This window comes from Propithecus coquereli, unplaced genomic scaffold (assembly GCF_000956105.1).
Source record: "Propithecus coquereli isolate 6110/MARCELLA unplaced genomic scaffold, Pcoq_1.0 Scaffold248, whole genome shotgun sequence".
NCBI lineage: Eukaryota > Metazoa > Chordata > Mammalia > Primates > Indriidae > Propithecus > Propithecus coquereli.
Window position 1 is genome coordinate 806,124 of NW_012148041.1, and position 26,375 is coordinate 832,498.

The window sequence follows — 26,375 nt, forward strand, 5'->3', positions numbered from 1 at the left end:
TTATTCTTATATATGCATTTATGTGTTGATCAGTTAATACCAGTTTGATGGTGAGTACATGTGGTGCTTGTCTTTCCATTCTTGGAATACCTCACTTACATCTACTGCTTTTTTATTAAGGGATATGATAGCTGGGATCTTGGGACTATTGACTAATATGTGCTCACTGATCCCATGGTGTTAGAGGTAAAATAATTGGAAATTGGATGGGTCATTGGGGTCAGCTTGGCTTGAGGTGGGACAACACTGTTTCTTAAAATTAAACTGGATCAGCTTAGCCTTGAAGTTTCAGAGGAAGGGTTGGTGATTGATGGGGAAGAGTATCACCTGCCCTTTAAAAATTGTTTTCTCTCAGTATAAAGCCTGTGAGGCAAAAACTTTTCTTATCCCTCCCCCATCCCCTCTCCTCCCCTCTCCTCCCCTCTCCTGATCTCCCCTCCCCTCTTCTCCATAGGGATTCCATAGTATGTCCCTTCACTCATTTCTGTGGTGTTTTCCCTCATATTTATTAAGTATCTACTGCTTACAAGGCTCTAGGTAGATACACTAGGAGGGGACAGGATGGAAATACTAGAATAGTGTGGGTCAGACAGTACACATATGTAGAAGAAATAGTTCCTGCTTTTACGGTTTTTTAGCCTAATTGGAGAGATACGATAGAAACATGGAAAGTTCATTCATTTAGTAAGAATTAAATGTAGATTCAAGATAAACATAATGCAATATTTAACTTATTGCTAAAAATTCCAGTTTACCTACAATATTCTATATGTTTATTTTATAACATGGGTGTTTGTGCAGTATTTTTAGCATTCCATGATACTTAGTATGTATAGTATATAATGATTGTCTAATATCACAGCTTTAGCTCTGAGGCCAGGATATGAAAGGAAATAATATGAGTTCTTGTTTTTTGGAAATCTAGGTTATTACCTCTTCAGGTGTTGTGTTGAAGGATGGCAACACTAGTATTAATACTGTTAGGGCTGGGGGAACCAGTCAGTCAAGTTTATAGAGTGTGTCTGTGTGAAACCTTGGATTGGAATTCCTGAATCCTGAGTTTTGCAGTTTCTTTTGCCTTTCTGAAAATATGGCAGCCATTTACAGAGATGATGGAATATACTTTCGTTTGGGTCTTTTAGAGCAGTGGTTCCCAACCTTTTTGGCACCAGGGACCAGTTTCATGGAAGACAGTTTTTCCATGGATGGGGTAGGTGAGGGTGGTGGTGTGGGGTGGGGTTTCGGGATGAGTCAAGTGCATTATATTTATTGTGTATTTTATTTCTATTATAATATAACATTGTAATATATAATGAAATAATTATACAAGTCACCATAATGCAGAATCAGTGGGAGCCCTGAGCTTATTTTCCTGGAACTAGATGCTCCCATCTGGGGGTGATGGGAGACAGTGACTGATCCGACCAGAGGCGGAGCTCAGGCGGTGATGCAGCGGAGTACCCGTAAATATAGATGAAGCTTCACTCTGCTGCTCACCTCCAGCTGTGCAGCCCAGTTCCTAACAGGCCACATACTGGTACTAGTCTGAGGCCAGGGGTTTGGGGACGTAGTTTTAGAGCATATGGGTTAGCTACTGTAATCCAAAAGAACAGGGCCTCTGTTTTGCAAATCACCTGACATCAAGGCCTTCGATGCCTTTGAGATGCACTGTGTTATCAGCTGAGTCTTACAGCCGGCCCTCAACAGGAGTTTTAAGTGCTGCAGGTGGTGTTTTGGCTGTTCCTTCCACTGCTATTCACCTGTATTTTTCTTTTATAGGTGTCTCTGCGAACAGACTCACCGGTGGTGCCATGCAGCTTACCTTCCGCAAAATGGCATTTGACTATTACCCCTTCCACTGGGCAGGTTAGTAGAATTCTGGATGGGGTCTGTTCTAGTATAGCTCAAAATAGGAAGGGCAGATTCCTGGATTTATCCCTGACTGCTTAGCAGGAGGGTACAAGGGATTGCAGCATACGCTCAGAGAAGCATTGGGAATATCCTTTTTCGAGAGGCCATCTTCTAGAAACCTACAGCGTCCACTATTGATTCATCAGTGATGAGAGAAAGTGAGAGGGGAGTTAGTGCCTGAGATGTTGCTATTGATTCTATTCTCAACCCTTCACTCCCACTAGTTTCAGAGCTGCTCCAGTAGTCCATAGTCAAAGATGGCAGCAGTCAGCAGCTGGTCTTTAGGGAGCCTTAGGGCGAAAAATCACATATGGAATCCAGAACTTGGGAGCTCTCCTTCGATAATTTTGCTTTATCCAGAGAATTCTGGATTGGGGGTGAGGAATCAGATTCTGAACTATGACTATACTGACAAAAGGGAAAAATTGGAATGTTGGATCATGATCTTGGGCTAAAATCTTTGTGCTTCTTTGTTGACTAGGCGATAGCTGCAAACACTGGGTACGGCACTGTGAGGCCATGGAGACCCGAGGACAGTGGGCCCAGAAGCTGGTGATGGAATTTCAGAGTAAAATGGAAAAGTGGCATGAGGAGATGGGTCTGAAACCACCCTGGCACCTGGGGGTAGACTCTCCCTTCCGGAGGAAAGCAGGTGGGTTACTAGGAACTGGAGGACTCCAGTTGCTTAGCCTCTTACCATTTATCTTTTTTAAAAAATTAATTAGTGTTTTTTAAAGAGAAAGGTCTCGCTCTGGCTAGAGTGCAGTGACATGGTTATAGCTCACTGCAGCCCGACTCCTGGGCTCAAGCTATCCTCCCACCTGAGCGTCCCAAGTAGTTATGACTACAGGTGTATGCCACTGTGCCCTGCTAATTTTTCTATTTTTTGTAGAGGCAGAGTCTTGCTATGTTGCTCAGGCTGGTCTTGAACTACTGGGCTCAAGCAATCCTCCTGCCTCAGCCTCCCAAAGTGCTAAGCCACCTCCTGTAATTATTATCTTTTTTTTTTTTTTTTTTTTTTGAGACAGGGTCTCGCTTTGTTGCCCGGGCTGGAGTGAGTGCCGCGGCGTCAGCCTGGCTCACAGCAACCTCAAACTCCTGGGCTCAAGCGATCCTTCTGCCTCAGCCTCCCAAGTAGCTGGGACTACAGGCATGCGCCACCATGCCTGGCTAGTTTTTTCTGTATATATATATTTTTAGTTGTCCAGATCATTTCTTTCTATTTTTTAGTAGAGACGGGGTCTCGCTCTTGCTCAGGCTGGTCTCGAACTCCTGACCTTGAGCGATCCACCTGCCTCGGCCTCCCAGAGTGCTAGGATTACAGGCGTGAGCCACCGCGCTCGGCCTGTAATTATTATCTTTGAATACCAGTGGAGATAAAGCAATGGACTCGCTAATTAGTCCAGTGTATCTCACGGAGAGACATCAGTGACTTTTTTCTTTATGGAGACCTCTTTATCCCCAGGGATAGCTGCAGTGCTGTAGAGAAGTTGTCGTCATCTCCGTTCAGTAGGATGTTGCCTTGGTCTTAGGGAGAATATAGTTTTTTATTAATAGTTCCATGCAGGAGCTAGACATGTTAAGCTTTCTTTCCTACATGTAGTATTAATAATTTTAGGATTTTTACTTTCCTAATACTATTAATAATGAGAATTGAATGTATCTGATTCTCTTTCCCACCTTCTTTCTTTTATTTAGATTCTCTCTCCAGTCCTCGAAAGAACTCTCTTGAGAAAAGCCCCTCTCAGGATCGACAGGCTGCCTTTTGGCCTCCAGCATGGAATCGCTTGCGCTCTAGCTGCGTGGTAGTACGGGTGGATGACCTAGACGTCCACCAGGTGAGGACGTGAAGCAACGTGGTTGGAAAGGGGTGGAACAGTTCACTTGGAAGGCATCTGGAACAGTATGAACAAAGTTGTCGAATTCAGGGACTGTTTACCTCACTTATGGGTAGGTTGTGTCTCTTTCTGAGCATGGCTGCCGAGATCAGGACTTGGGAATTCTCCCAGTTTTCCTCCGAATGCCCTACTTCCTGCTGAAAAAACTAACTTGTGGATAGTGTGAGGCAGGTGTGAGAATGCCTGGAATATGTTTGAAAAGCACTGTACTCCCTGTGACAGACTTTGGAAGGACGGTAGTGGCCTTATACTTCCTAAGCAGAAATGGAGTCCTATTCTGGGTATTGCTATAGATGCTAACAGTAAGTTGTGATTGCTTAGGTGTCTACAGCTGGACAGCCAAGTAAGAAGCCGTCTACACTCCTTTCCTGCAGTCGGAAACTCCACAACCTACCCACTCAGGTCTCTGCCATTCATATTGAGTTCACAGAGTATTACTTCCCAGATAATCAGGAGCTTCCAGGTAAGCACCTGGACTGAACATTTCTTCTGTCTAGCTCATGCTTTTCATATTGTCAGCCTTGGAGTCACTGCTTACATTTTCATTTGTTGTTAGGAATTTTAGGTGTTTGAGTTAATTTAGCACACCCTTGTTAAAAACTCTGCCCTGTATAAATGTATATCTTTGTTCTCTTGATAATAAAATAAATATTAGATCGTAAGAGTCTACCTGCTGCTTTGTATATGATGATTCTGCTTTTTTCTCTGCTTTCTAGTTCCTTGTCCCAATCTCTACATTCAGTTAAATGGTCTGATGTTTACTGTGGATCCCGTCAGCTTGCTCTGGGGTAACCTCTTTTGCCTGGATCTATACCGTAGCTTAAAGCAGTTCAAAGCTATCTACAAGTTGGAAGATTCAAGCCAGAAGGATGAACACTTGGACATCCGACTGGATGCCTTCCGGTTGAGGGTAAGGCAGAGAATGAGACTTGTGTCTCCTGGTGGTAGCCATTGCCGCATTTTTCCAATGGCTATAATCCACGGTTCTGTTCTGTTTGGTGGAAGTAAGAAAACAGTTTTGCAGCCCAAATGATCTTTCACGTGTGTATTAATAGTGGGGTGCTGAGATACTCGCATGGCCATTCTGAATTGTGTTTCATTTTCTCTCTCAAGGTGAGCTTCCCACTGGAGAAGAGAGAACAGGCGGAGTTGCATCGTCCCCAGGCCCTTGTCTTCTCTGCATCAGGCATGATTGCCACCAATACACGTCATGCCCCACATTGTAGCTGTCCAGACCTCCAGAGTCTCTTCCGGGGTTTTGCTGCTGCTGAGTTCTTTCATTCCAATTACGATCACTTTCCTAAGGTTTCAGGTGGCTTTAGCCTTCTGCACATGCTTTTTTTGCATCATGCCTTCCAGATAGATTCCCACCTGCCTCAACCTAGCACCCTTCCTCCCCAGAGGCCTAAGGCTTCCCAGGATCTCTGGTCTGTCCACTTCACCCAGATCTCCTTGGACTTTGAGGGAACAGAGAACTTCAAAGGCCATACCTTGAACTTTGTGGCCCCCTTCCCTTTGTCCATTTGGGCCTGCCTACCCCTCCGCTGGCAGCAAGCCCAGGCACGCAAGCTCCTTTTGGCCTCAGAGGGGAGGCTGAAACCATCAGCCAGCTTTGGCAGTCCTGTCCAGTCTGAGGCCCTTGCCCCTGACTCTATGTCTCATCAGAGGTCAAAGACTGAGCATGATTTGAAAAGTTTATCAGGCCTTACGAAAGTCATGGACATTCTGAGAGAAGATAGGAGTGTTGTGGACAGCAAAGGGGCCCTGACAGAGCTGGAGGATGCAGCGGATGTTCACATGCTTGTACACTCCCCAGCCCATGTCCGCCTGAGGCTGGACCACTACCAGTACTTGGCTCTGCTTCGACTGAAGGAGGTGCTGCAGGGGCTTCAGGACCAGCTGACTAAGGATACAGAGGCCATGACTGGGTCGCCCCTGCAGAACCAGACAGCTTGCATTGGAGTCCTCTTTCCCAGTGCTGAGGTGGCTCTGCTTATGCATCCTGCGCCTGGGGCTGTTGATGCTGACTCTGCAGGTTCAGATAGCACCAGCCTCATAGGTTCAGAGCTATCTCCTTCAGAGGATCGGGAACTAAAGTCTGATGCCTCCTCAGACCAGGGGCCAGCAAGCCCTGAGAAGGTCCTGGAGGATAGTAGCATGGAAAATCTGGATGATTCCCAGGAGAGGCTGCATAGCAATGAAGAACTGCATGACTTAGGTCCACTTGCCCCGCAGTTGTCAGGGAAGGACCATGAGGCAGTTGAGTCCCTACAAGCCAAGAGACTGAGCAGAGCCCAGGCCTCCAGTTCATCAGCTACGTCGAAGCCCCCCGCTGGCAGGGATACTGCTGTGAATGGACAGGGAGAGCTCATCCCTCTGAAGAACATCGAGGGAGAATTGTCAAGTGCTATTCACATGACCAAGGATGCCACCAAGGAGGCTCTACATGCCACTATGGACCTCACCAAAGAAGCTGTATCTCTGACTAAGGATGCCTTCAGTCTGGGCAGAGATAGAATGACCTCCACCATGCACAAGATGTTGTCCTTGCCCCCAGCCAAGTGAGTGTTCTCTGCCTCCTTCAGTTGCCCCATTTCTTCCTCCTACTTCTGACCATTGGTTTTTAAAGCCTCCGCTTTGTGTACTTTCAGATGGGAAACACCATGTAGTCCAGGAGAATGCATAGAATGGCCTATTTAATGGGCAGTTTTCAAGCCAACATTTATTGCTTCTTGTAATCAGATTATCTCCTCTTTCACTGATTCCCTGTTATTGCTACAGATATGTTATACCAGAATAATACCTGGCATCTGTATAATACTCTTTTCAGTGGGATTTGTGTAATTTTTTTGTTTGGTTTGATACCCACACCCTGGTGAGGCTGCTTCAGATGTTTGTATCCCCCCAGTCTGTAGCTGAGGAAACTGAAGCTTCAGAAAGGATGAGTTCATGGATCCTATCTCTTGTAAATAGAAAAGCTGGGGCTTTGGACTTGCCCTTTTTGGTACCTTATCAATGTCTCCCAGAATAATAGAGAAGGAAGAATTTCATCCATTCGTTCAACAAATATTTTTTGAGCCCTTACTGTGTGCTGGGCTTTGTGTCCTGCACTGGAGATGCTAAGTAGGTAGTTAGCATAAAAACACAGAAATGCATTGTCAAAAGAACAGAAAAGGCATCCCATGGATGCCTTGTGGTTTTAGGAAAGATAATGAAGACTAAGGGAAATCTTTGCTGGGACACCTTGTGGTTTAGAGACCATGGTATGAAGATCAGTGTTTTTAGAGCTTTTGTCTAAGTGGATTGGTGTAAGTGGGTCTCTGAGCAATGTCTGTGGGCATACTAGTACCTGCTGTGATAGAAAACCAAGGACAGAGGAGAGAGGAAGACTTACAGGGGTGAATGGTATAACACAGTGGCCCCCAACCTTTTTGGCACCAGGGACCAGTTTCATGGAAGACAATTTTTCCACAGACCAGGGGGAAGGGAGATGGTTTTGGGATGATTCAAGCGCATTACATTTACTGTGCAGTCAAACCTCTCTGCTGATGATAATCTGTATTTGCAGCCACTCCCCAGCACTAGCATCACCACCTCAGCTCTGCCTCGGATCATCAGGCATTAGATTCTCATAAAGAGCACGCAACCTAGATCCCTTGCATGCGCAGTTTACACTAGGGTTCGTGCCGCTATGAGAATCTAATGTCGCCGCTGATCTGATGGGAGGCGGAGCTTCTGTGGTGACGCCAACCGATGGGGAGCGGCTATAAATACAGATGAAGATGAAGCTTCACTTGCTCGCCTGCTGCTCACCTCCTGCTGTGTGGCCGGTTCCCAGTAGGCCACGGACCATAGCCCAGCAGGCGGGGACTGTAGGTATAATACTAGCTAACATTTATTAAGTGCTTTCTGTTTGTCAGGTATAGGCACTGTCCTAAATACTTAAATATTAATCCACTGAATTCTTGTAAGAGCCCTATGAGGCAGGTACTAACATCACTCCCCATTTTACAGATGAGGGAACTGAGGCTCAGAGAGGTAAGAAACTTGCTTAAGGTAACACAACTTGTGAGTGGTGGGGCAAGGACTGAAAACCTGGACTCCTAATCACCAAATGTGCTGCTTTTTCTAAATGGAGATGAGTAAGGGAGATGGGAAAAGAGGAGAGGTGAAAAAGAGAAGAGAAAGGTGTGTGAAACGAGCTCTTTTGAAACATCAGCAGTGACTTCCTAACTGCTCAAGCCATGGCCTTTTCTCAGTCTTCCTTCTCCTGGACTCCCGTTTGACAGTTTCCATAGCGGATCAGTTCATTCTGAGCATTTGTAACCCTGCCCAGTTACTCTCACTTGTCTGAAGGAGTCTTCTCATTTTCCTCGGCTACACTCTTCTTCCTTTTCTCCCATAAAGGTAAATGTTCCACAAGGCTAGGCTGTCCATATTCTGATTACTTTTGTCTTAATTCTAATCTTTTAAATTATAAAAACGGCTTGTGCTCATTCAGTTGACTGTGCGGGAAATAATAATTGTGCAGGAAACAATAAAGAAGAAGATATAAAAATTACTTCTAATGGTACTATCCACAGATAACCATTATTTACATTTGAGTCTATTTTCTTCTAATCTTTATGTGTCTATGTGAATGCTTGTGTGTGTTTATGCATATAATATACACAAATATTTTTACAAGAGGCTTATATTATTTCTACAGTGTTGCATCCTGCTTTTTTCACTTAATATTTTATTGTGAATATTTTTATGTTCGTTAGGTATTTGAATACATGATTTTTAATTGCTCTGTTGTATTCTAGCAAATGGATGTATCAATTTATTCATTCATTCCACTCTCTGGGGGCACTCATTTAGTCTGTTTCCAGTTTTTCTCAGGTAGGACCAATGTTGTGGTAAATGTCTTTATTTTTGTGAATGTTACTGTTTCTGAATATTGTACATATCTAAATCTATCTTTCTCTTTCTTTTTTTTTTTTTTTTTCCAGACAGAGTCTCACTCTGTCGCCCTGGGTAGAGTGTAGTGGCATCATCCTAGCTCACAGCAACCTCCAACTCCTGGGCTCAGGTGATCCTCCTGCCTCAGCCTCCCAAGTAGCTGGGACTATAGGCACCACGATGCCCAGCTGATTTTTCTATTTTTTGTAGAGACAGGGTCTTGCTCTTGCTCAGGCTGGCCTCAAACTCCTGAGCTCAAGCAGTCCTCCTGTCTTGGCCTCCCAGAGTGCTAGGATTACAGGCATGAGCCACCATGCCTGGTCTACATCTTTCTTTAGAATAAAAACCTATAAGTGAAATTACTGGGTAAAATGCTATAAAAATTTTTAAGATTCTTGATACATTTGCCAAACATTCAAGTTTCTATCAGTCTACGCTTTTTAATACTGTCTCTCTAGGTTATTGTATTGGTCTCCCTACTCCCGCTATAGTCTATATTTTGAGTCCTGACTTCCCTCCCCTCCCCTGCTCTTCATTTAAAACGATCTACGGGACCTAGCTCCGCATGGATCTCTTAGGAGGGCGTCAAATCTTACATATATAAAATAAAATTCTTATTCCTACCCAGATCAGTTCGTTCTTCTTTTGATAATAGCATTCTCCTACTCTTTCAAGCTCTACATTTTCGCTCTTTTCCTCTTACACTTGTTTGTCATGTTCTGACCATGATTCTTAGATCAGCGGTTCTCAAATTTGGGTGTACATCAGAATCATCTGGAGGGTTTATTAAAATGTAGATTGCTGAGCCCTACCCCCTAGACTTTCTCATTCAGTCGGTATGAGGGGCCTGAGAATTTGCATTTCTAACGAGTTCCCTGTTGATGCCAATTCTCCTACCAGACCACACTTTCAGCACACTGCTCTAGGGAATCTCACATAGCTTTTCCCTGTCTTTTCCCAGATGTGGACTATTTTAGTAAACTATTAATTGATTTCTGCATTGGAGGTCTTTTCCTCTCCAGCTTGTTTGAAAAAATCAGATCAAACTTCCTAAAACACAGGTGTGACCTTGTTGTTTTCCTACTCCAGGACCTTCAGGCTTTTCCCTGAATTTAGTTTGAACTTAGTGTGGCATAATCAATTATGATATATCCATATAGCACTTTACAGTTTTCAAAGCACTTTAATATATAATCTTGTATTCAAGATTTTCTATACTCTTGCTGTAACGCATGTGGTAAAGTGAAAAAGCACTAAGTGGGAAGCTAGGAGACTTGGGTTTTTTTAATTTCACCTTTAATTGTGACCTTGGGTCAGTTTCTTTATCTGTAAAATGGGAGGGGAGGATTAAAAGCTTTTGTAGGTTTCTTTTCACTGTGTTTTGCCTTTCTAACTTTATCTCCCATTGCCTTCCCCAGCAAAACCTGTGCTTCATCTGGCCTGAGCTACTTGCCCGTCTCTCTGTTTCTGGCTCTGCCTTTACATGGGCCCTTTCTTCCCCTTAGAATGCGCTCTTCTCTATTTCTCTCTCAGTCTGCAAGGACCGCCTCAAATGCCATCTCCTTCCATAGAGCCATTCCTGGTCCCCTTTCCCTCCGCCTTTTTCTTCTTTGATATTGTCTAGCCTTTCCCTTTGTGCCTCTGTCCCTCTATTATGGCATGTGTGACTGACTCCCATATAATGTTATGCATGTATCGATATCCTTTCTCCTAATAGATTATAAGTCTTTGAGAACAAGGGATGTTTTATTCATCAGCTTATCCACCCCTGACTCCTGCCTCATGCCTAATATGGTGCCTTGCATACAGAAGCTATTTAGTAAATACTTGCGGAATGAATGCAGGTGGTTTCAGGTACCATTCATTAGCACCTGTGCAGTGGGTAGCTGGTCTCTTTTGTGTATGGGATGATCTTGAATAACCTTGACATTTAATGTTGATATGGGAGAGCTGTTTATGCAGTTAGAGATGCTGGAATAAGAGGACTCAGAAAGGCCATCAATTGAAAAATGACTTGATCCCTTTATAGCAGGTAACAGGTGATGTCAAGGTTTGTGCCCACAATAACTGAGCTCAAGGGGAATGGTGTTGGAAGGGTGGGTACAAACATATCTCCAAAGCCACATTTGTGCTTTTTGTTTTTGTTTTTGTTTTTTCAAACAGGGAGCCTATGGCCAAGACAGATGAGGGGGTGGGAGCCCCGGTGAGTGGAAGTGCTGCCCGACTCCGATTTTTCTCCATGAAGAGGACAGTATCTCAGCAGTCATTTGATGGTGTCTCATTGGATAACAGTGGCCCTGAAGACCGGATTTCAGTGGACAGTGATGGCAGTGACAGCTTTGTGATGCTTCTGGAGTCTGGTATGTGGGAGCAGAGCCAGGCAAAATTGCAGAAGTCCAGAAAGGGTTCTCTCTGCTGCCTGTATTCAGACTGGCAGGATTCAAGAGGAGCTGAGATTTGACAATATAGACTTTTTCTTAACGAAAACCCAAAAAAAAAAAAGTTTTAGTGGATTTGTGGCTCTGGTTTTATCTCCACATCCTCTAGATGATTGGTTAATACTTTTATCACGGGAAGAGATTCAAACCAAAGGAGAGAGTACTAGTCTTATAGCCGTGTAACTCCCTCAGTAGGATTCATTTCGTGGTTGGTATCAATAGTGTGAGTGTATTTGTTGTCTTTTTTTTTTTTTTTTTGCCTGTGTATTTTATTGTTGGAAAATAACTAGGGGAATTAAATCAATCACCTCTGAAGTTACACCAATGGTTCTTTTAGCTTATTGAAATAGAAACCTATTAAATGATTCCTTAAGAATATCTAAAGAGAGGCCCGGTGAGGTGGCTCGTACCTATAATCCTGGCACTCTGGGAGGCTGACGCGGGAGGATTGCTTGATATCAGGAGCTTGAGACCAGCCTGAGCAAGAGTAAGACCCCATCTGTACTAAAAATAGAAAAATTAGCCAGGTGTGGTAGCATGCACCTGTAGTCTCAGCTACTAGGGAGGCTGAGGCAGGAGGACTGCTTCAGCCCAGGAGTTTGAGGTTGCTGTGAGTTACGATGACACAACTACACTCTACCCAGGGCAGACAGAACGAGACCCTGTCTCCAAACAAAACAAAACAAAAAAGAATAAAGAGAGAATGCAGTGGGGTTTGCTTGTTTGCTTGTTTGTTTGTTTGTTTTAAGAGACAGGGTCTTGCTCTGTCACCCAGGCTGGAGTGCAGTGGCTTGATCATAGCTCACTGTAACCTTGAACTCCTGGGCTCCAGTGATCCTCCCACCCCAGTCTACTGAGTAGCTAGGACTACAGGCATGAATGCCACCATGCCCAGCTGGTTTATTTTTTTATAGAGATGGGGTCTCACTGTGTTGCCAGGATAGTCTCAAAATCCTGGCCTCAAGCAATCTTCTTGCCTCGCCCTCCCAAAACTCTGGGATTGCAGGCATGAGCCACTACATTCAGCCCTTTTTTATTTAATTTTTTTATTGTCAAATTATAATTGTATTTATTTATATGGTGCAATGTGATGCTATGATGCATGTATACAATGTAGAGTTTTTTTCAATCAAGCTCATTAACATATGTATCACCTCAAATACTTAACATTTATTCCTCCTAACAGAAGCATTTTTGCTTTTGATCAACATCTCCCCATCCCCTTTCCCCCTACTCTTTCTGGCTTCCGGTAACCACCATTCTGCTCTCTGCTTCTATGAGTTTGATTGTTTTAGATTCCACATATAAGTGAGAACATGTCTTTCTGTGTCTGGCTTACTTCACTCAGCACAGTCCTCCATGCTCATCCATGTTGTCGCAAATGACAGGATTTCCTGTTTTTTAAGGCTGGATAGTATTCCATTGTGTACATACATACCACAGTTTTGTTGATGGACACATAGGCAGATTCCATAATTTGGCTATTGTGAATAATGCTATCGCAAAGATGGGAGTGCAGATATCTCTTCGATATACTAACATCAAATCCTTTGGACATATACCCACAAGTGGATATGGTAACTCTGTTTTTAGTTTTGTGAGGAACTTCCGTACAGTTTTCCATGATGGCTCTATTAATTTACGTTCCCACCAACAGTGTACTAGGTCTCTTTTCTCCACATCCTTTTCAACACGTTATCTTTCATCTTTTTGATAATAACCATTCTGACAAGTGCGAGGTGATATTAATGTGGTTTTTTTTGAAACAGAGTCTTGCTCTGTCATTCAGGCTGGAGTGCAGTGGCACGATCATAACTCACAGCAACCTCAAACTCCTGAGCTCAAGCAATCCTCTTGCCTCAGCCTCCCGAGTAGCTGGGACTACAGGTGTGCACAACCACGCTCGGCTAATTTTTCTATTTTTTGCAGACACAGAGTCTCACTGTGTTGCTCAGGCTGGTCTTGAACTCCTGGACTCAGTCCTCCCACCTCAGCCTCCCAAAGTACTAGGATTATAGGCATGAGCCATGGTTCCCAGACTGTTTTGTTATTATTTATAGCTTCTCATGGAAAATTTGAAATACGTGTAACAGTAGGCAGAATTAAATAATGAGCCCTCGTATTCCCATTACCTAGCTTCAACATGAAGAGCTCGTGGTCATTCTCATTTCTGTACACTACTGTCCTCTTTCCTTTGTCCCATATTATTTTGAAGCACATCCCAAAGATATCCTTTTGTCCATAGATATTTTCTGTTATATGTTGCTTGAAAATACAGACTTAAAAAATTTTTTTAATTGTGGTAAAATATATATAAAATTTACCACCTTAGACATTTTTAAGTGTATGGTTCAGTGGCATTAAGTACATTCTCATCGTTGTACAACCATTGTTGTACAAATCTTACTTGTGATGTTCCTGTTGTTACAATTAATATTGACAATCTAATTCTAAAAACGTGGATTGCATTGCATATAACTCGTGCACACAGTCTATCTCCAGGATTCTTAACATCTCGCAAAACTGAAACAGCACTTGTTAAACACTAACTCCCATTCCCCCTCCCTCCAGCCCCTGGCAATCACCATTCTACCTTCTTTCTGTAAATTTGACTACTTTAGGTACTTACATAGGTGGAATCAGACAGCGTTTGTCCATTTGTAACTGACTTATTCCACTCAGTATAATGTCCTCAGGGTTCTCCTGTGTTATAGCATGTGTCAGAATTCCCTTCCTTTTTAAGGCAGAATAATGTTCCCTTGTGCGTACATACCACATCGCAGTTATCCATTCGTCCATCCGTGGACACTTGGGTTGTTTCCATTTACAGATTTTTTTTAATGTGACCAAATAACCATTATAATGCTTTAAAAAATTAACAATTCCTTAAATTCATTAAATATCTAGTCAGTCTTCAAATTTCCAGTTGTCTTATGAATGCCAGAAATATTTTGTTTTTATTTTTATAGTTGTCATTGTCTTTAGAGGTTGGATTTGAACAGAATATTTTGAACTTTGAATTCTTTTGTCATCTTTCTCCTGCAGAGCCGGGTGCAGAATCTGTTCCACCAGGATTTCTTCCAAATGTCTTGGATGATGCTGGTGTTCAAGGGAGCCCTGTTGTGGATAATTACGGCCAAGGGTCACCAGAGGCCAACAGCTCAGTTTCGCCCAGTGGAGAAGACCTCATCTTTCACCCGGTCAGCTGGTCTACTTTCCTCTGTGCAGAGGGTAGGCTCTGGACTGGAAGCTTCGGACTTAGAACTAAGAGAATCTCCTTCAACAGGTCTCAGTTCTGGTCCTGAAGGTGAATGAGGTGTCTTTTGGGATTGAGGTTCGTGGTGAGGACCTGACTGTAGCCCTGCAAGCAGAGGAGCTGACCCTCCAGCAGCTGGGCACCATGGGACTCTGGCAGTTCCTGCATGGACAGTGTCCGGGTGAGGATGGCGGCCATTCCAGGGGAGCTGGTGGGATTCATCTAGTGTAGCCATAGATTAACTTGTACGGGCAGCTGCTCTAGTGATGAGCCTTTGGTCCTTCTCTCTAGCAGCCATTAGGGGGAGGAAAAATTCTAGTGAAGCCTCTTTTTGCAAGGAGCCTCCCAGAGCTCTCTCTGGGGCTTTGCCTTCACTGTGCTGTTCTCCATGTGCCCTTCCCAGGTACTCCTCGAGCTCACCTGTCACGGCAGTGTCCACTTCTTCGTCTGTCTGGCTGCTAACGTAAAACACTATCTGATCGGGGAACTTCTGCGTTTTAGATTCAGTCCTTTGATGTGAATCATCATTTATACTTTAAAAAGATGGCAGGAAAAACCTGGGTTTATGTTACATGCTTCACTTAAAAAATTATTTTTTAAAATACTGAGTAGATACTAAAGAATACTTACAAAATATATATAAGGCATAACATGATAACAATACAATGAACCCATGTACCCACCACCTAGTTTAATAAATACAACAGGACCATTACCTTTGACGTTCCTGGGAGTCCCTCTCTTGAACCTTCCTCTTATCACCTGTCATAGGTAATCACTATCCTGAATTTTGTATTTATCATTCTCTTGCTTTACTTTATAACTTTTCCAATACGTTTGTATTAATGTATTGTTTAGCTTTTCAGGTTTTTGAGTTTTTTTAAGTGGAATAATAATTTGTATTATTTTGTGATTTGCTTCTTTTGTGTAGCATGATATTCTTTAACACATTAACTGCCATGTGAGTTGTATTTAACTCATGCTAAGGCCTTGTGAAACAAAACTCCGCAGTTGGTTTGTGAAAATCTTACTTGTTAATGTTCTTATTGTTACAATTAATATTGAAAATTTAATTCTAAAAATGTGGATTGTGTTGCATATAACTCATGCACAGAAAACAAGAAAAAATAACAAATTAGGAAGGATCATTTTTTTTAACGAAACACTGTGGCCCCAGGGAAAAAATTTTTTTTTCTAGTGTGGCAGTTAACGTGTTAAATTCTTCTAGGTTATTGAGTTAGCTATAATTCGTTCATTTTTCACAGCTATATAATATTCTATTATATAAATATACCTCTTTTTGTTTTTTAAAAACAGCTTTATTGTGATATAATTTGCATAGTATAGAATTGACTCATTTTAAGTGTACAGTTTGATAAATTTTAATAAATTTAGAGTTTTATAACCATCACCACAACCCAATTTTAGAACATTTCCATTACCCTTAAAATATCCCTCATACCTATTACCCTATCGACTTCTTAAGTCCATTCTGAACAGACATTTGGGTTGTTTCCAGGTTCTTTGCTATTTCAAATAGGGTTGCTGTGAACATCCTTGTACATGTCTCCTGGTATATATGTTCGAGAGTTTCTGCAGGGTTATATTCCTGAGGATATAATTTCTAGATCTTTAGGGTAGGTACAGTTTGAACTTTACTATATATTGCGAAATTGTTTTCCAAAATGATTGTACCAATTTATAGTTCCACAAATATGTAAGTTGTTCCCTATCCTTTGCTACACCTGAGATTGTTTTATATGGAGTTTCAGAGAGTTTAGCATAGATCCTGCTTGGCTTTATCTGTGAGAGATGAGAAGACCAAGACTGGGAGAAAGGAAGAGACATTCAAATTTAGTAGAGCTCAAGGTCTTATGTTTTAATGACCTTTTCCTTGGCCATCAGCCCAGTTCCTCAGATTTATAGTAAGACCAGCTTTTTTTTGGTCCTTAACCTCTTTTCCACCTTGAGAGCATTATAGTGAAGTAGCTAAGCCCGTGGACTTTGCAGTTAGACTGCCTGGGTCCAGATCCTTTCCTTGCTACTTATTATTTGTGTTACTTTGGGCAAGTTATTCTGTGACTCAGTTCATTCATCTGTAAGACGGGAGTGTTGACAATACTTTTGGCATAGGGTTGTTATGAATATAAAAGATATGTAAAATGCTTAGGAAAGTCCTTGGCTTTAAATTCATTAGTATGTTTTCCTTGTCTTTCTTCACAAAGGTACATGCTTTCCGGAATCCTCTACTTCGAAGAGGGGCCACAACAGGCCAGCTGTGGGCCTTCGCTTTGAGGTGGGGCCTGGTGCAGCAGTGCGTTCCCCCCTGGCCACACAAAATGGTTTCTTGCATTTCTTGCTTCATGGCTGTGACCTCGAACTGCTCACTTCGGTGCTCAATGGCCTAGGCCCCTTCTTGGAGGATGAGGAGATCCCGGTGGTAGTCCCCATGCAGATTGAGCTCCTGAACTCCAGCATCACCCTAAAGGTGAGAGGAAACTTTGGTTTTTGCCCTGGACTTTGTCAAGCAAGGAAGCAGCTTGCTTGACAGCTATTTACCTCTTCCCTTGTCACTGTAAAACGTGGCGAGGATCAAGTGAGGAAATGCATAGTAGCATTCCCTGTCAGTGCCATAGTGGTATGTAAGTATGTGTTGCTGTCAAAAAAGCCAGCGTTCAGGTGAGGACCACGTCTCTGACCCCAGCCTTGTCTTTGGCATGCAGCCTTACCATGTGCAAGCCATCAGGTTTTCTTTCCTCAGTTTCCCTGTCTCTAGAACGAGAGAAACTCAGTTAGGCCTCTCATACCTTCCAAGGATGTGTGGAGAAACCGTGGCATAAAGGTGCTCTAAGGTGAACGGTAGCCGCACGCGTTGTATTACCAAATTGCTCGGAGCCGTTGGGGGCATCATGTGATTTCCCTGTTTCCTGCAGGATGATATTCCCCCCATCTATCCGACGTCTCCAGGCCCTATCCCCATCACTCTGGCCATGGAACATGTTGTGCTGAAGCGGAGTGATGATGGTGTGTTCCACATAGGCGGTGAGTCGGGCTTATCGGCCTCCTGCCTCCTCTTTTTTCTCCTGTAAGTGAACAGGTGACAACTAGGGGCTATCTGGGGGTTGGCAGCAGTTTGTTACTTAGAACCTTTACTTTTCCCCCCCAGCTGCTGCTCAGGACAGACCATCGGCTGAAGTACCTAAAAGTGAGAAGAGGCCACACCTCAAAGAGCAGATGTTTCTTGTGCCCACAGGAGAGGTTTTTGGACAGCAGGTGAGGTCACAACTGAACAGTATCTTCCTGTAACTTTTAGGGGCTGTAATTGTGAAGTTGGTAAAACCCAGAGTGCAGAAAAGGTAGGTTGTGCTGTGTGCATATGGGTGGTTTGGGCTCCTGTCACCTAGTGGCAGCTTCTAGAAGTGTTGACTAGAGGATGTTAAGTTAGCAGCTGGTGGTGAATGGTTGCTGATCACATACTGTACCTTCTGATGAACTCTGAAGGGAATTAGGCTCTTAGAAAAGATCTAGTTATATGGTAATTCTATGTTTAAGAAAGAGAAAAAAATGAAAAAAAAGACCTAGTTGAGTTTTCTTAATCACTAACCTAACTTGTGGGTTTTTCTGCTTGAATTCTTCCTCCCTGTTCCCTTTACTGGCTTTTGTTGCAAGGTGGTATTACCATGTTCATTAACTGTGAACTATTTATTGTTCCTCAGGTGAAAGAACTTTCTACCCTACAAAAAGAACTTATAGAAACTAAACAAGCATTGGCCAATGCCAACCAGGATAAAGAAACACTTCTTCAGGAAATTAGGAAATATAACCCCCTCTTTGAGCTCTGACAGCAGTGGCTCAGCCTGTGCCAAGGAGAGAAGAGATCACCAGCAATAGCACCACCTAAGACAGAAGGCACCCTCCAGTGTTGGCTAAGTCCGCGACGGATACCAGAGGGACTGGGGAGAGCTCAGTTCACTTATGTGGGTGTGCTTTCTACCAGCTGTTCTAACTCGGATGGAGGACAGGGCAAAGTGTGACCACATCCCAGGAAATTGGGGCTTGCTTTGTGTCTCGTTCAATCATCATGTCTTGCCTATATAAAGCCTTTTGGCCCTCTGCACACTAGGTGGAATCTTCTTGACACTGTAGGGCCATTTTAGCTCATAATTTCATGGCAGGGACATTTGCTTCCTTCACAGTCTGTGTGAACAAGCGAAAGTACCCACCTCTTCGGTCATCCAAAGAGCCACCAAAGATTCCATGTCCAAGAGCTTCCCATAGCAGACCTGAAAAGTCCTTGACCTGAGCTTTGGCCGTGGAAGGGGAAATAGCCCAGCACAGGCGGGTCAGGAGGGCAGGAGAGGCACAAGAATAAGGGAGACCTGGACTGTGCCTTTTTCGGAAAGGGAACCGAGCTCAGAGCATCCTGGCTGATACTACAATCAGATTTTTCAGAGTTAAGCTTCCTTTCTGTTATACTTTCATCATTGTATGCTGTGGTTGGAAGTAAACAACAATAGTGATTCAGCCATATCCTCTTTCCCCTCTATAACACAATTTATTTGAAATTAAGAGAAAATTACTCGTTCTGAGTGAGGTTGAGAGTATGATGTGGTAGAGATCAGGAGGGGAGCTTGCTTCCGAGTCTTGCCTCTCTGCCACAGGTGTACCTGAGGTTATTTCTTCTGTCTCCATGGGGTCCCTGGCTGCTTTCCCAGCCCTAACTTTCTACCAGTGCTCTCCTCAGCACTTTGTGGTTGGGGAGCTGAAAATATTTTAAACTTTAACATAGTCATCTCAGCCTGTTGCCTCTCACTCCCCTCCATCACTGTGTCTTTTTAAAATCATGTACTTTTTTTTTTTGTCGGAGAATCAGTTTATTTGCCAGCAGGCTCAGAGGGGCCTCGCCACCAAATTCTGAGCACCATCTACCTGATTTTTCCCACTTTCATTAAGTACAAAATCATGTACTTTTAAGACTTAAGGAAAAAACCCAAACCCTTCAACCCAGCTAGGTTTTTCCCCCTGCCCTACAAAAGAGCGATTTTCCCTTTTTTCCTATCTAATTCTTCTCTAACACCGTACCTGCATTCATATTGCCCTGCGATTAACTTCAAGCTGTGTTGATTGGACAGAAGATCATTAGCTAACTCACCTTTACATGGTAAGACGGTAAAATAATTATTTAGTGAAGTCACTAAAGTCTTGATCATATGTGACCTATTGAAGGAAAGGTAAACAGGTTTCTTTTATGGGAAATCATGCTTGACTTGCATACTCTAGTGTGTGTGTGTTTCTAAGAGATAGGATCTCACTCTGTCACCCAGGCACGATCATAGCTCACTGCTGCCTCGGACTCCTGGGCTCAAGCAATCCTCCTGCTTCAGCCTCCCAAGACCTACTCCAGTTTTATGAAGATAAAAAAGAAACATGCATTCATGAAGGAACAAGATCTAACTTTTTCAGACTTTTGAAGGACTTTTGTCAAATTTTCTTCACTAAGGCAATTTTTAAAACACCAGTTGGGACAGACTGTGGGAATTTGTCGTGCTTAGGAAACAGAGACTTAGGAATAAAGAAACATCTTTTTGGAAAGAATCTTAACAGGGGAGGTTACTGAAGGGTTGATGCTTGGTTCGACCTTATTTCAGATTTTTTATAAATGACCTGAAAGTAGGATTTTACAATGAAATAAAATTGTCACTATTTGCAGGCAGTGAAAGGTAGATCAGAAGAGATTAAAAAACCACAAAACCACAGAAGGGTTATAACAAGTAGGGCTGTGAATACTCAGAAAAGTGACAGGTGAAGTTCAGCATATAAGTATAAGGTAGTGTGTATATGGAAGAATTACCCGCTGATACGGCGGCAGGCTGTGCTGGAACTCGGGAGAGAGACTGAGTTCCTTGCTGAGAGGGAGGAGGCATCAGTGTGCTGCTGTGGCACAAGCCTGACTGCCCTCTAGGCGCCATCAGGAAGGGCTCTCGGAGACAACACGGAGAACAGCACTTCATACAAAATCATGGTTATGTCTTAACCAAATTATCTGTGTGTTTCTAATGACCCTATTTACAAAATATATGGTGAAGGGTGGAAAGGTCCAGAGAATAGCAAAAATTATCAGGGGCTCGAAGTTCTTCCGTGTGAGGTCACATCTTTATAGTGTAGACTCTATTCTGCAAAGGTGAAAGCTGAGAGGAGTGTTTGATCAAATACCTAGTCAAGAGCAAGGGCCTGGTCCTGAAACACTGGCTCTAGGGCTCTACCTCATAGCCTTAGGTAAAAGAAACCACTTCTCATAGCAAATCAGAAACTTGCCAAGTTCATTGCCCAAGAAGAGGTGCTAGCAGAGTCTTTGCATGATGGCCTCCCCAAAGGAATGATAGAAAAGTAGGGCTACTTGGTTATATACAGCTGAGAGGGTAACTACATCCCTTCATAAATTACTCCTTAGGGCTTCTTTAAAAAAGGCCGAATGCTGAACTGAATGAATCACCGGTCCTCTCAAATATGGCATCTCTAATGTTCTTGGAGGAGGGAGGAGGAAGAGCCAGTAGCTGGAAAATAGAATTATTCAACCTTAGGCGCACTGGAATTGGTTTAAAAATCACATTCTGATTCTCCTCCCGTCCCTTCCTCCCCCACCTGTCATATATCCCTTTGGTATCCTTCCATGCAAAGAAAATGCCTAACAGGAATTGCTGGGTGGCTTATACTTGGGTGGGGAGCAGTAGAAACGTATCTGCCAAGTACCAAGGCTAATCCCTTAATGGCCAGAGCTCAGTCAGCTTTCTGGGCTCTCTGAAGGAGTCTGAGGCTCTTGTCCATGTGACAAATTGAGCCCTAGAATTTCTGAGTTTTCCTTATGTGACAGTTTTGGCCATTGTGTTTTGAAATCCCTCAGGATATGTGGTAGGGGTGATTATCCCATGGGATTTTAGTAAAAATCAGCTTACATAATTTCATACTCCTGTTCATTGGGGGAAGAAAGACTTTTTCATAATGAAATGTGTACTGCTGGTAGCCCTCAGCGTAACTGTAAAGGAAAATAATAGAAGGAAAGAATAGTAGTATTAGCCCTTTTGGACTACTTACGATTTCTGCCTTGCAGAAGACTGAACTTGCAAGACTCTGAACAAAAAATAACAATACCTCAAGAAAATGTCTGGAGGGATAGCACCACTATTGCTCAAAGACGTCAGCCACTGCACATTACCATTTCAGCTGTGAAGCATTTACAATTATGTATTATCTGTGATTGTCTAGCTTTCCTGTTTACGTGGATGTGCTAGGGACATGCTTTAGTGTATATGGACTACAGTCTAAATCCTCTCTTCAACTGGGCTGCAGGGAACCTATCAATCTCAAATTCTGTTTTCAACTCACTGGTATAATTAACCTAGTTTCCCTAACTTAAGACAGGAGTGGGTTCTATTCACAAGATGGCTGCTTTTTACCATATATTTCGTCTGACCATCATTTTGCCACGGGCCTCAACCTTTATGCCCCCTTTTTCATGGTTCTCAAAAGAATGGTCCCTCTGTATGGAATATACAAGGGATAAACACCACCCCTCACATACCCTATAACTTAAAATGCTTCCTTTTAACTCATTTACATTAGTTTCCCCTTAAAGCATGGGGGATAGTGCAAAGAAGGTATTAATAGTTTGAAGTATTGCCATAATTATGTGAGAACTTTCCATTCCAAACCTTTACACCAGTGTTTTTTTTTTTTTTCTTCTCACTTAATACTTGCCTAAACTTCTAAAATCAGTGAAAGTGAAATCAGAAAACTATGGAAACAACTGAACTTTGCTACACAAACTAGTATGATGACGTGGTTATTTGAGATCTGTAAAAACTGTCGCTGTGATTTATCATAGTCATTATTAAGAGCTGCAGAGAGAATCTGGTGTGATGCACTATCCTTTCAGAGACTAAGGCCTTCGCCTAGTTCCCCCACATTCTGCCAGAATAGGCATATTCCTGTTCACCTCTGGGAAGGTATAGGTAACAGTGCTATTGTTGAATGGGGATTACTTTCCTCATGGCACAAGGGGAAGCGCTGCTGTATAACCTTTAACAGTGAGGCTTTGCTAAGTGGCCAGACTTAGAATTTGGTTTTCTCCATTATTTATTAAGTTTCAGCCTTATTCAATATGTCTAATTGCAATAGGTGTAGTTCCTTTAACTGTTAAAAAAAAAATTCCTGTTAGAGCTGAGAGAATTTCCTTTTTGTCAGTTTATTAGTTTTTGGTCAAGATTTAGACTGAGTCTTTTAGCATTTCTTTGTGGAGTGCCCCACTCAAGTGTCTTTTCCATTGGTTAAGTACCTGTTTAGGCTACGAGTTTTAATGTAAGATACTTTATAAGACAGTTTTGCCCAACTTTCTGAGTCCAAGATGTTTCCCCCACTGTGGGTGCTAAACAGAATTGGAGTCTTTACTAAGATATGCTCAGGAAAGCTTCAAAAGAGAACAGGTTCAGAACCCACAGGGAGACCGTGACACTGAATGACAGAGATGAAAGAATTCCTGGGGACTGCCAATTATGTACAGTAGCCTTATTACTGCTGATCACTGGCAAAAAAAGGTCACTCCTTTCCCGTCTATTTGAAAAAAACGATGAGAATATATCTAATGAACTGAATCTAGGTCAGTACTGGGGCAATTTTAATGTTGCAATATCTAATCAAACTTTGAGTGTATTGGTTCTGTGAACCATCTGAAAAAAAAGCAAATTAAACTTATTAAACAAAATTGGTTGTGGTATATCTGTTTATAGGACTCTGAAATATATGGGCTTTTACTGTGCTTAAAGTGCTCGTTTTAATTTCATTTATTTTCTTTTTCTATATAATTTGTGACTTTAATGAAGTGCTCTTTTATTTATTTATTTTTTGAGACAGAGTCTCACTCTGTTGCCTGGGCTAGAGTGCCGTGGCATCAGCCTAGCTCACAGCAACCGCAAACTCCTGGGCTCAAACGATCCTCCTGCCTCAGCCTCCCGAGTAGCTGGGACTACAGGCACGAGCCACCATGCCCAGCTAATTTTTTCTATATATTTTTAGTTGTCCAGCTAACTTCTTTCTACATATTTTATTTTTTTTAGTAGAGATGGGGTCTCGCTCTTGCTCAGGGTGGTCTCGAACTCCTGAGCTCAAACGATCTGCCCGCCTCGGCCTCCCAGGGTGCTAGGATTACAGGCGTGAGCCACCACGCCCGGCCTGAAGTGCTCTTTTATGAAAAAAAATTTAATGGTTCTACTACTCAAATTTTCACAAAAAAGCCAAGACCAATTTTACTGGGACACCAGAAAGCATAACGTACTTCTCTCCATTCCAACCAGCTAGACAGAAAATGAATACACATACAGCAAGTTGGAAAACTGTTTAATGATCACTCACTAAAATCCACAGGAGAACCCTACATGCTTACAAGCACAAATTATTCTACTACTGCTGCTATCACTCTGTCCTTCCTGGTAGAATATCACAAGTTAAGTTTCTAGTTGTTTCATCTACTTAAAACCAGACATGAGAAAGAACCTGTCTTAGCAACTTTAGGCTTCAATGTGAAATCATCAAAGCACTCTTAGAAACGTTTTCTCTCTCTGGAAGAAGCTCTCCTGTCCAGAAGATGGTTAAGGCCCATGTACCTTCCAGCTAGCCAAGAGACAAATATCTCAAAATGCCCTAAGAGTCCCAAAATTAGTCAAGACAAGTATGAAACAGGCTGCATGCCTTCTAGATGTGCTAATATTTAGAGTTCTGAGAAAGACCTTAAAATCATTATGGAATCCTTGGAGTACTGAGATACTAAAGCACCAGTGCAGAAAGTCTCATTCAGTAGGAAGTCTGGAACCAGCACTTCTGTCAGCAATAGGCCTTCCTAGACTTTGGTCTAGAAGAAGATGATTTTTTTGTGCTTTGAGTTGGGGATTTGTCCCTTTGACTTTAACCTTCGGACAGCCTCCCTCATGTGTTTGGGTTGTAGTGGTGGCATTTCTCCCCACTTCTCACACACATCCAGTGCTAAACAGGACAAAGAGAAAGTTTCATTATCACACCATAACTTATTAATCACATAATCCTTTTAAGTCCTGTAATTCTCATTAACCCTTAAGCTTGCTAAGAAAATAAACCAAGACACTTCCTTTTTAAGTGAATGCTATAAAATGTATCATGTTAGCTTTAGTATAATATCTCAGGCTTTATCATAGGCAACAGTTTAAAACAAATTTGCTCAAAAAAATAAAAGATTTTATCAGTTAGAGATTAGCAATGGGAAGCAGCCAGGCTTTTTACTAAATAGAGGAGGCAGTTCCCAGGGGTCACAACATCAGGGACAACTCACCATACCACATAGGTCAGCCCCAGTGATTGCTTTTCTTTTATCTTCACTTTTGGCAGTAGAAATGAGCAAAGTCCACTAGAGAACATACAAAGTCTGCTGCTGTTACCCTGGGCTGAGGACAGGATTCAGGGAAGGGTATTTCCCCGATGGTTCCTTGCTGCCAATATTGAAATTTTCAAGGAATAATGGTCATGCTGTCCTGAGTACAAGACTATCTACGTGGTCAACTTCTAGTGCAAATGGAAACTCCCACAGGTGCTTTAATAAGTTCCGTAGTATAGATATTCTTAAAAATAAGACCACTACAGGTATATCCAGCATCTGTAACCAACACTACTCACCTTCTTCTACTACTTCCCCGACGAAAACCTTGGAAATGCCAGACATAGCAATAACAACATTCTGAGACACAGAGGTGCCCGTGATGGACTGGATCAGCTTGAAAGAAGGACAGAGAGTGTGATTAAGATAGTCAAAGACTAGCTCTGGAACACAGTACCAATAAAAGCTTTGCACAGAAAAAGTGTTTACTAAAGGCTGGATGCTGAAATTGAAACTGTTGATGCAAGTGCGTCATGACTTGCTCTGTATGTTGAGACCCTATCCCTAGTATATAAAACTGAAATTGGTCAGATAATTGAAGGGCATGTTATTTCTATTTTCTTGTCTAAATAATCCACCAACTTACCTAACACTCACTTCAAAATGCCAATAGATGTAGCTCGAATCTGGTTTATTCTAACATATGGTGGAAATACAGTGTGGTGGTTCACCCTTACCCTTTTAATGGCTGCCTTAGGGAAAGCTGACCGGCGGTACATTTCATAACGGTTTAGCTGCTCCTCAGAAAAAGAAGAAACCAGGATTCTAAACAAAGATTCAGGTAATTAAGTTGGCTTATAAGAATGAATACTCAAAAGATACATTATTAAGTCAATAAAACAAGTCTCAGATAATTAAAAAATGAATTCATAAGACGTAAATGTCTTTAGGCTTGGTGCTTATGAGGAATGGAGATAAAACATTTCTACTCTAAGGGAACTTGAGAAAAAGTGAAATACCACTTCCTTACTTATTAAGAACAAAAACTTAGACAACAATGTTGAGTTACTGTATCATACTATATAGACTGTGTTTTCAGCATTAGGCTGCCTTCCCCATAACTGTACCTTACTGCATTTCACCTTGATGGTAAAAATGTAATATATAAATTTATATTCAAACCAGTTATTTTCAACATTAATAGATTTAGGGGGAAAATATTTGCAAAATATATGGAAAAAAGCTAATAATCTTAAAATTAATTCTTTCAAATAAAAAAGATGGCCATATCAATTTTAGAAGATGAGCAAAGAACACGAACAGGAAATTTACAAAAATACCAATAGTCAGTCAATATAGATGAAAAAAATTACCTTTCATTATTAACTAAGGAAATCATAAACTAAAACAAGGTAACATTTTTCATGTGGGGACACAAATGCATACATGTTGGCAGGGGGTGAACTGGAATGGCTTTTGGGAGAGGAATTTGAAAATATGTATGAAAAGCCTTTGAAAGTGTTCATACTGTT

The 26,375-nt window shown here is 42.2% G+C and overlaps 2 protein-coding genes across 2 annotated transcripts in view; one reads left to right on the top strand and one right to left on the bottom strand.

The window, feature by feature from the left end:
- Positions 1-18,562, top strand: part of UHRF1BP1 (UHRF1 binding protein 1) — a 64,026-nt gene extending 45,464 nt beyond the window's left edge. Inside the window, exons 9-21 of the mRNA XM_012646568.1 lie at positions 1,780-1,866; positions 2,393-2,563; positions 3,610-3,749; positions 4,131-4,272; positions 4,526-4,719; positions 4,923-6,370; positions 10,917-11,113; positions 14,237-14,391; positions 14,478-14,628; positions 16,673-16,935; positions 17,381-17,489; positions 17,614-17,720; positions 18,164-18,562. Coding sequence (XP_012502022.1) covers positions 1,780-1,866; positions 2,393-2,563; positions 3,610-3,749; positions 4,131-4,272; positions 4,526-4,719; positions 4,923-6,370; positions 10,917-11,113; positions 14,237-14,391; positions 14,478-14,628; positions 16,673-16,935; positions 17,381-17,489; positions 17,614-17,720; positions 18,164-18,289 — 3,290 coding nt within the window. The 3' untranslated portion in view covers positions 18,290-18,562. The remainder of the gene's footprint in view (positions 1-1,779; positions 1,867-2,392; positions 2,564-3,609; positions 3,750-4,130; positions 4,273-4,525; positions 4,720-4,922; positions 6,371-10,916; positions 11,114-14,236; positions 14,392-14,477; positions 14,629-16,672; positions 16,936-17,380; positions 17,490-17,613; positions 17,721-18,163) is intronic.
- A 5,258-nt stretch (positions 18,563-23,820) lies between these two features.
- The window catches only part of TAF11 (TAF11 RNA polymerase II, TATA box binding protein (TBP)-associated factor, 28kDa), a 9,071-nt gene continuing 6,516 nt past the window's right edge, over positions 23,821-26,375 (bottom strand). Inside the window, exons 4-6 of the mRNA XM_012646625.1 lie at positions 25,581-25,668; positions 25,143-25,239; positions 23,821-24,479 (exon numbers count right to left, since the gene is read on the bottom strand). Of these exons, the coding sequence (XP_012502079.1) occupies positions 24,349-24,479; positions 25,143-25,239; positions 25,581-25,668 (316 nt within the window). The 3' untranslated portion in view covers positions 23,821-24,348. The remainder of the gene's footprint in view (positions 24,480-25,142; positions 25,240-25,580; positions 25,669-26,375) is intronic.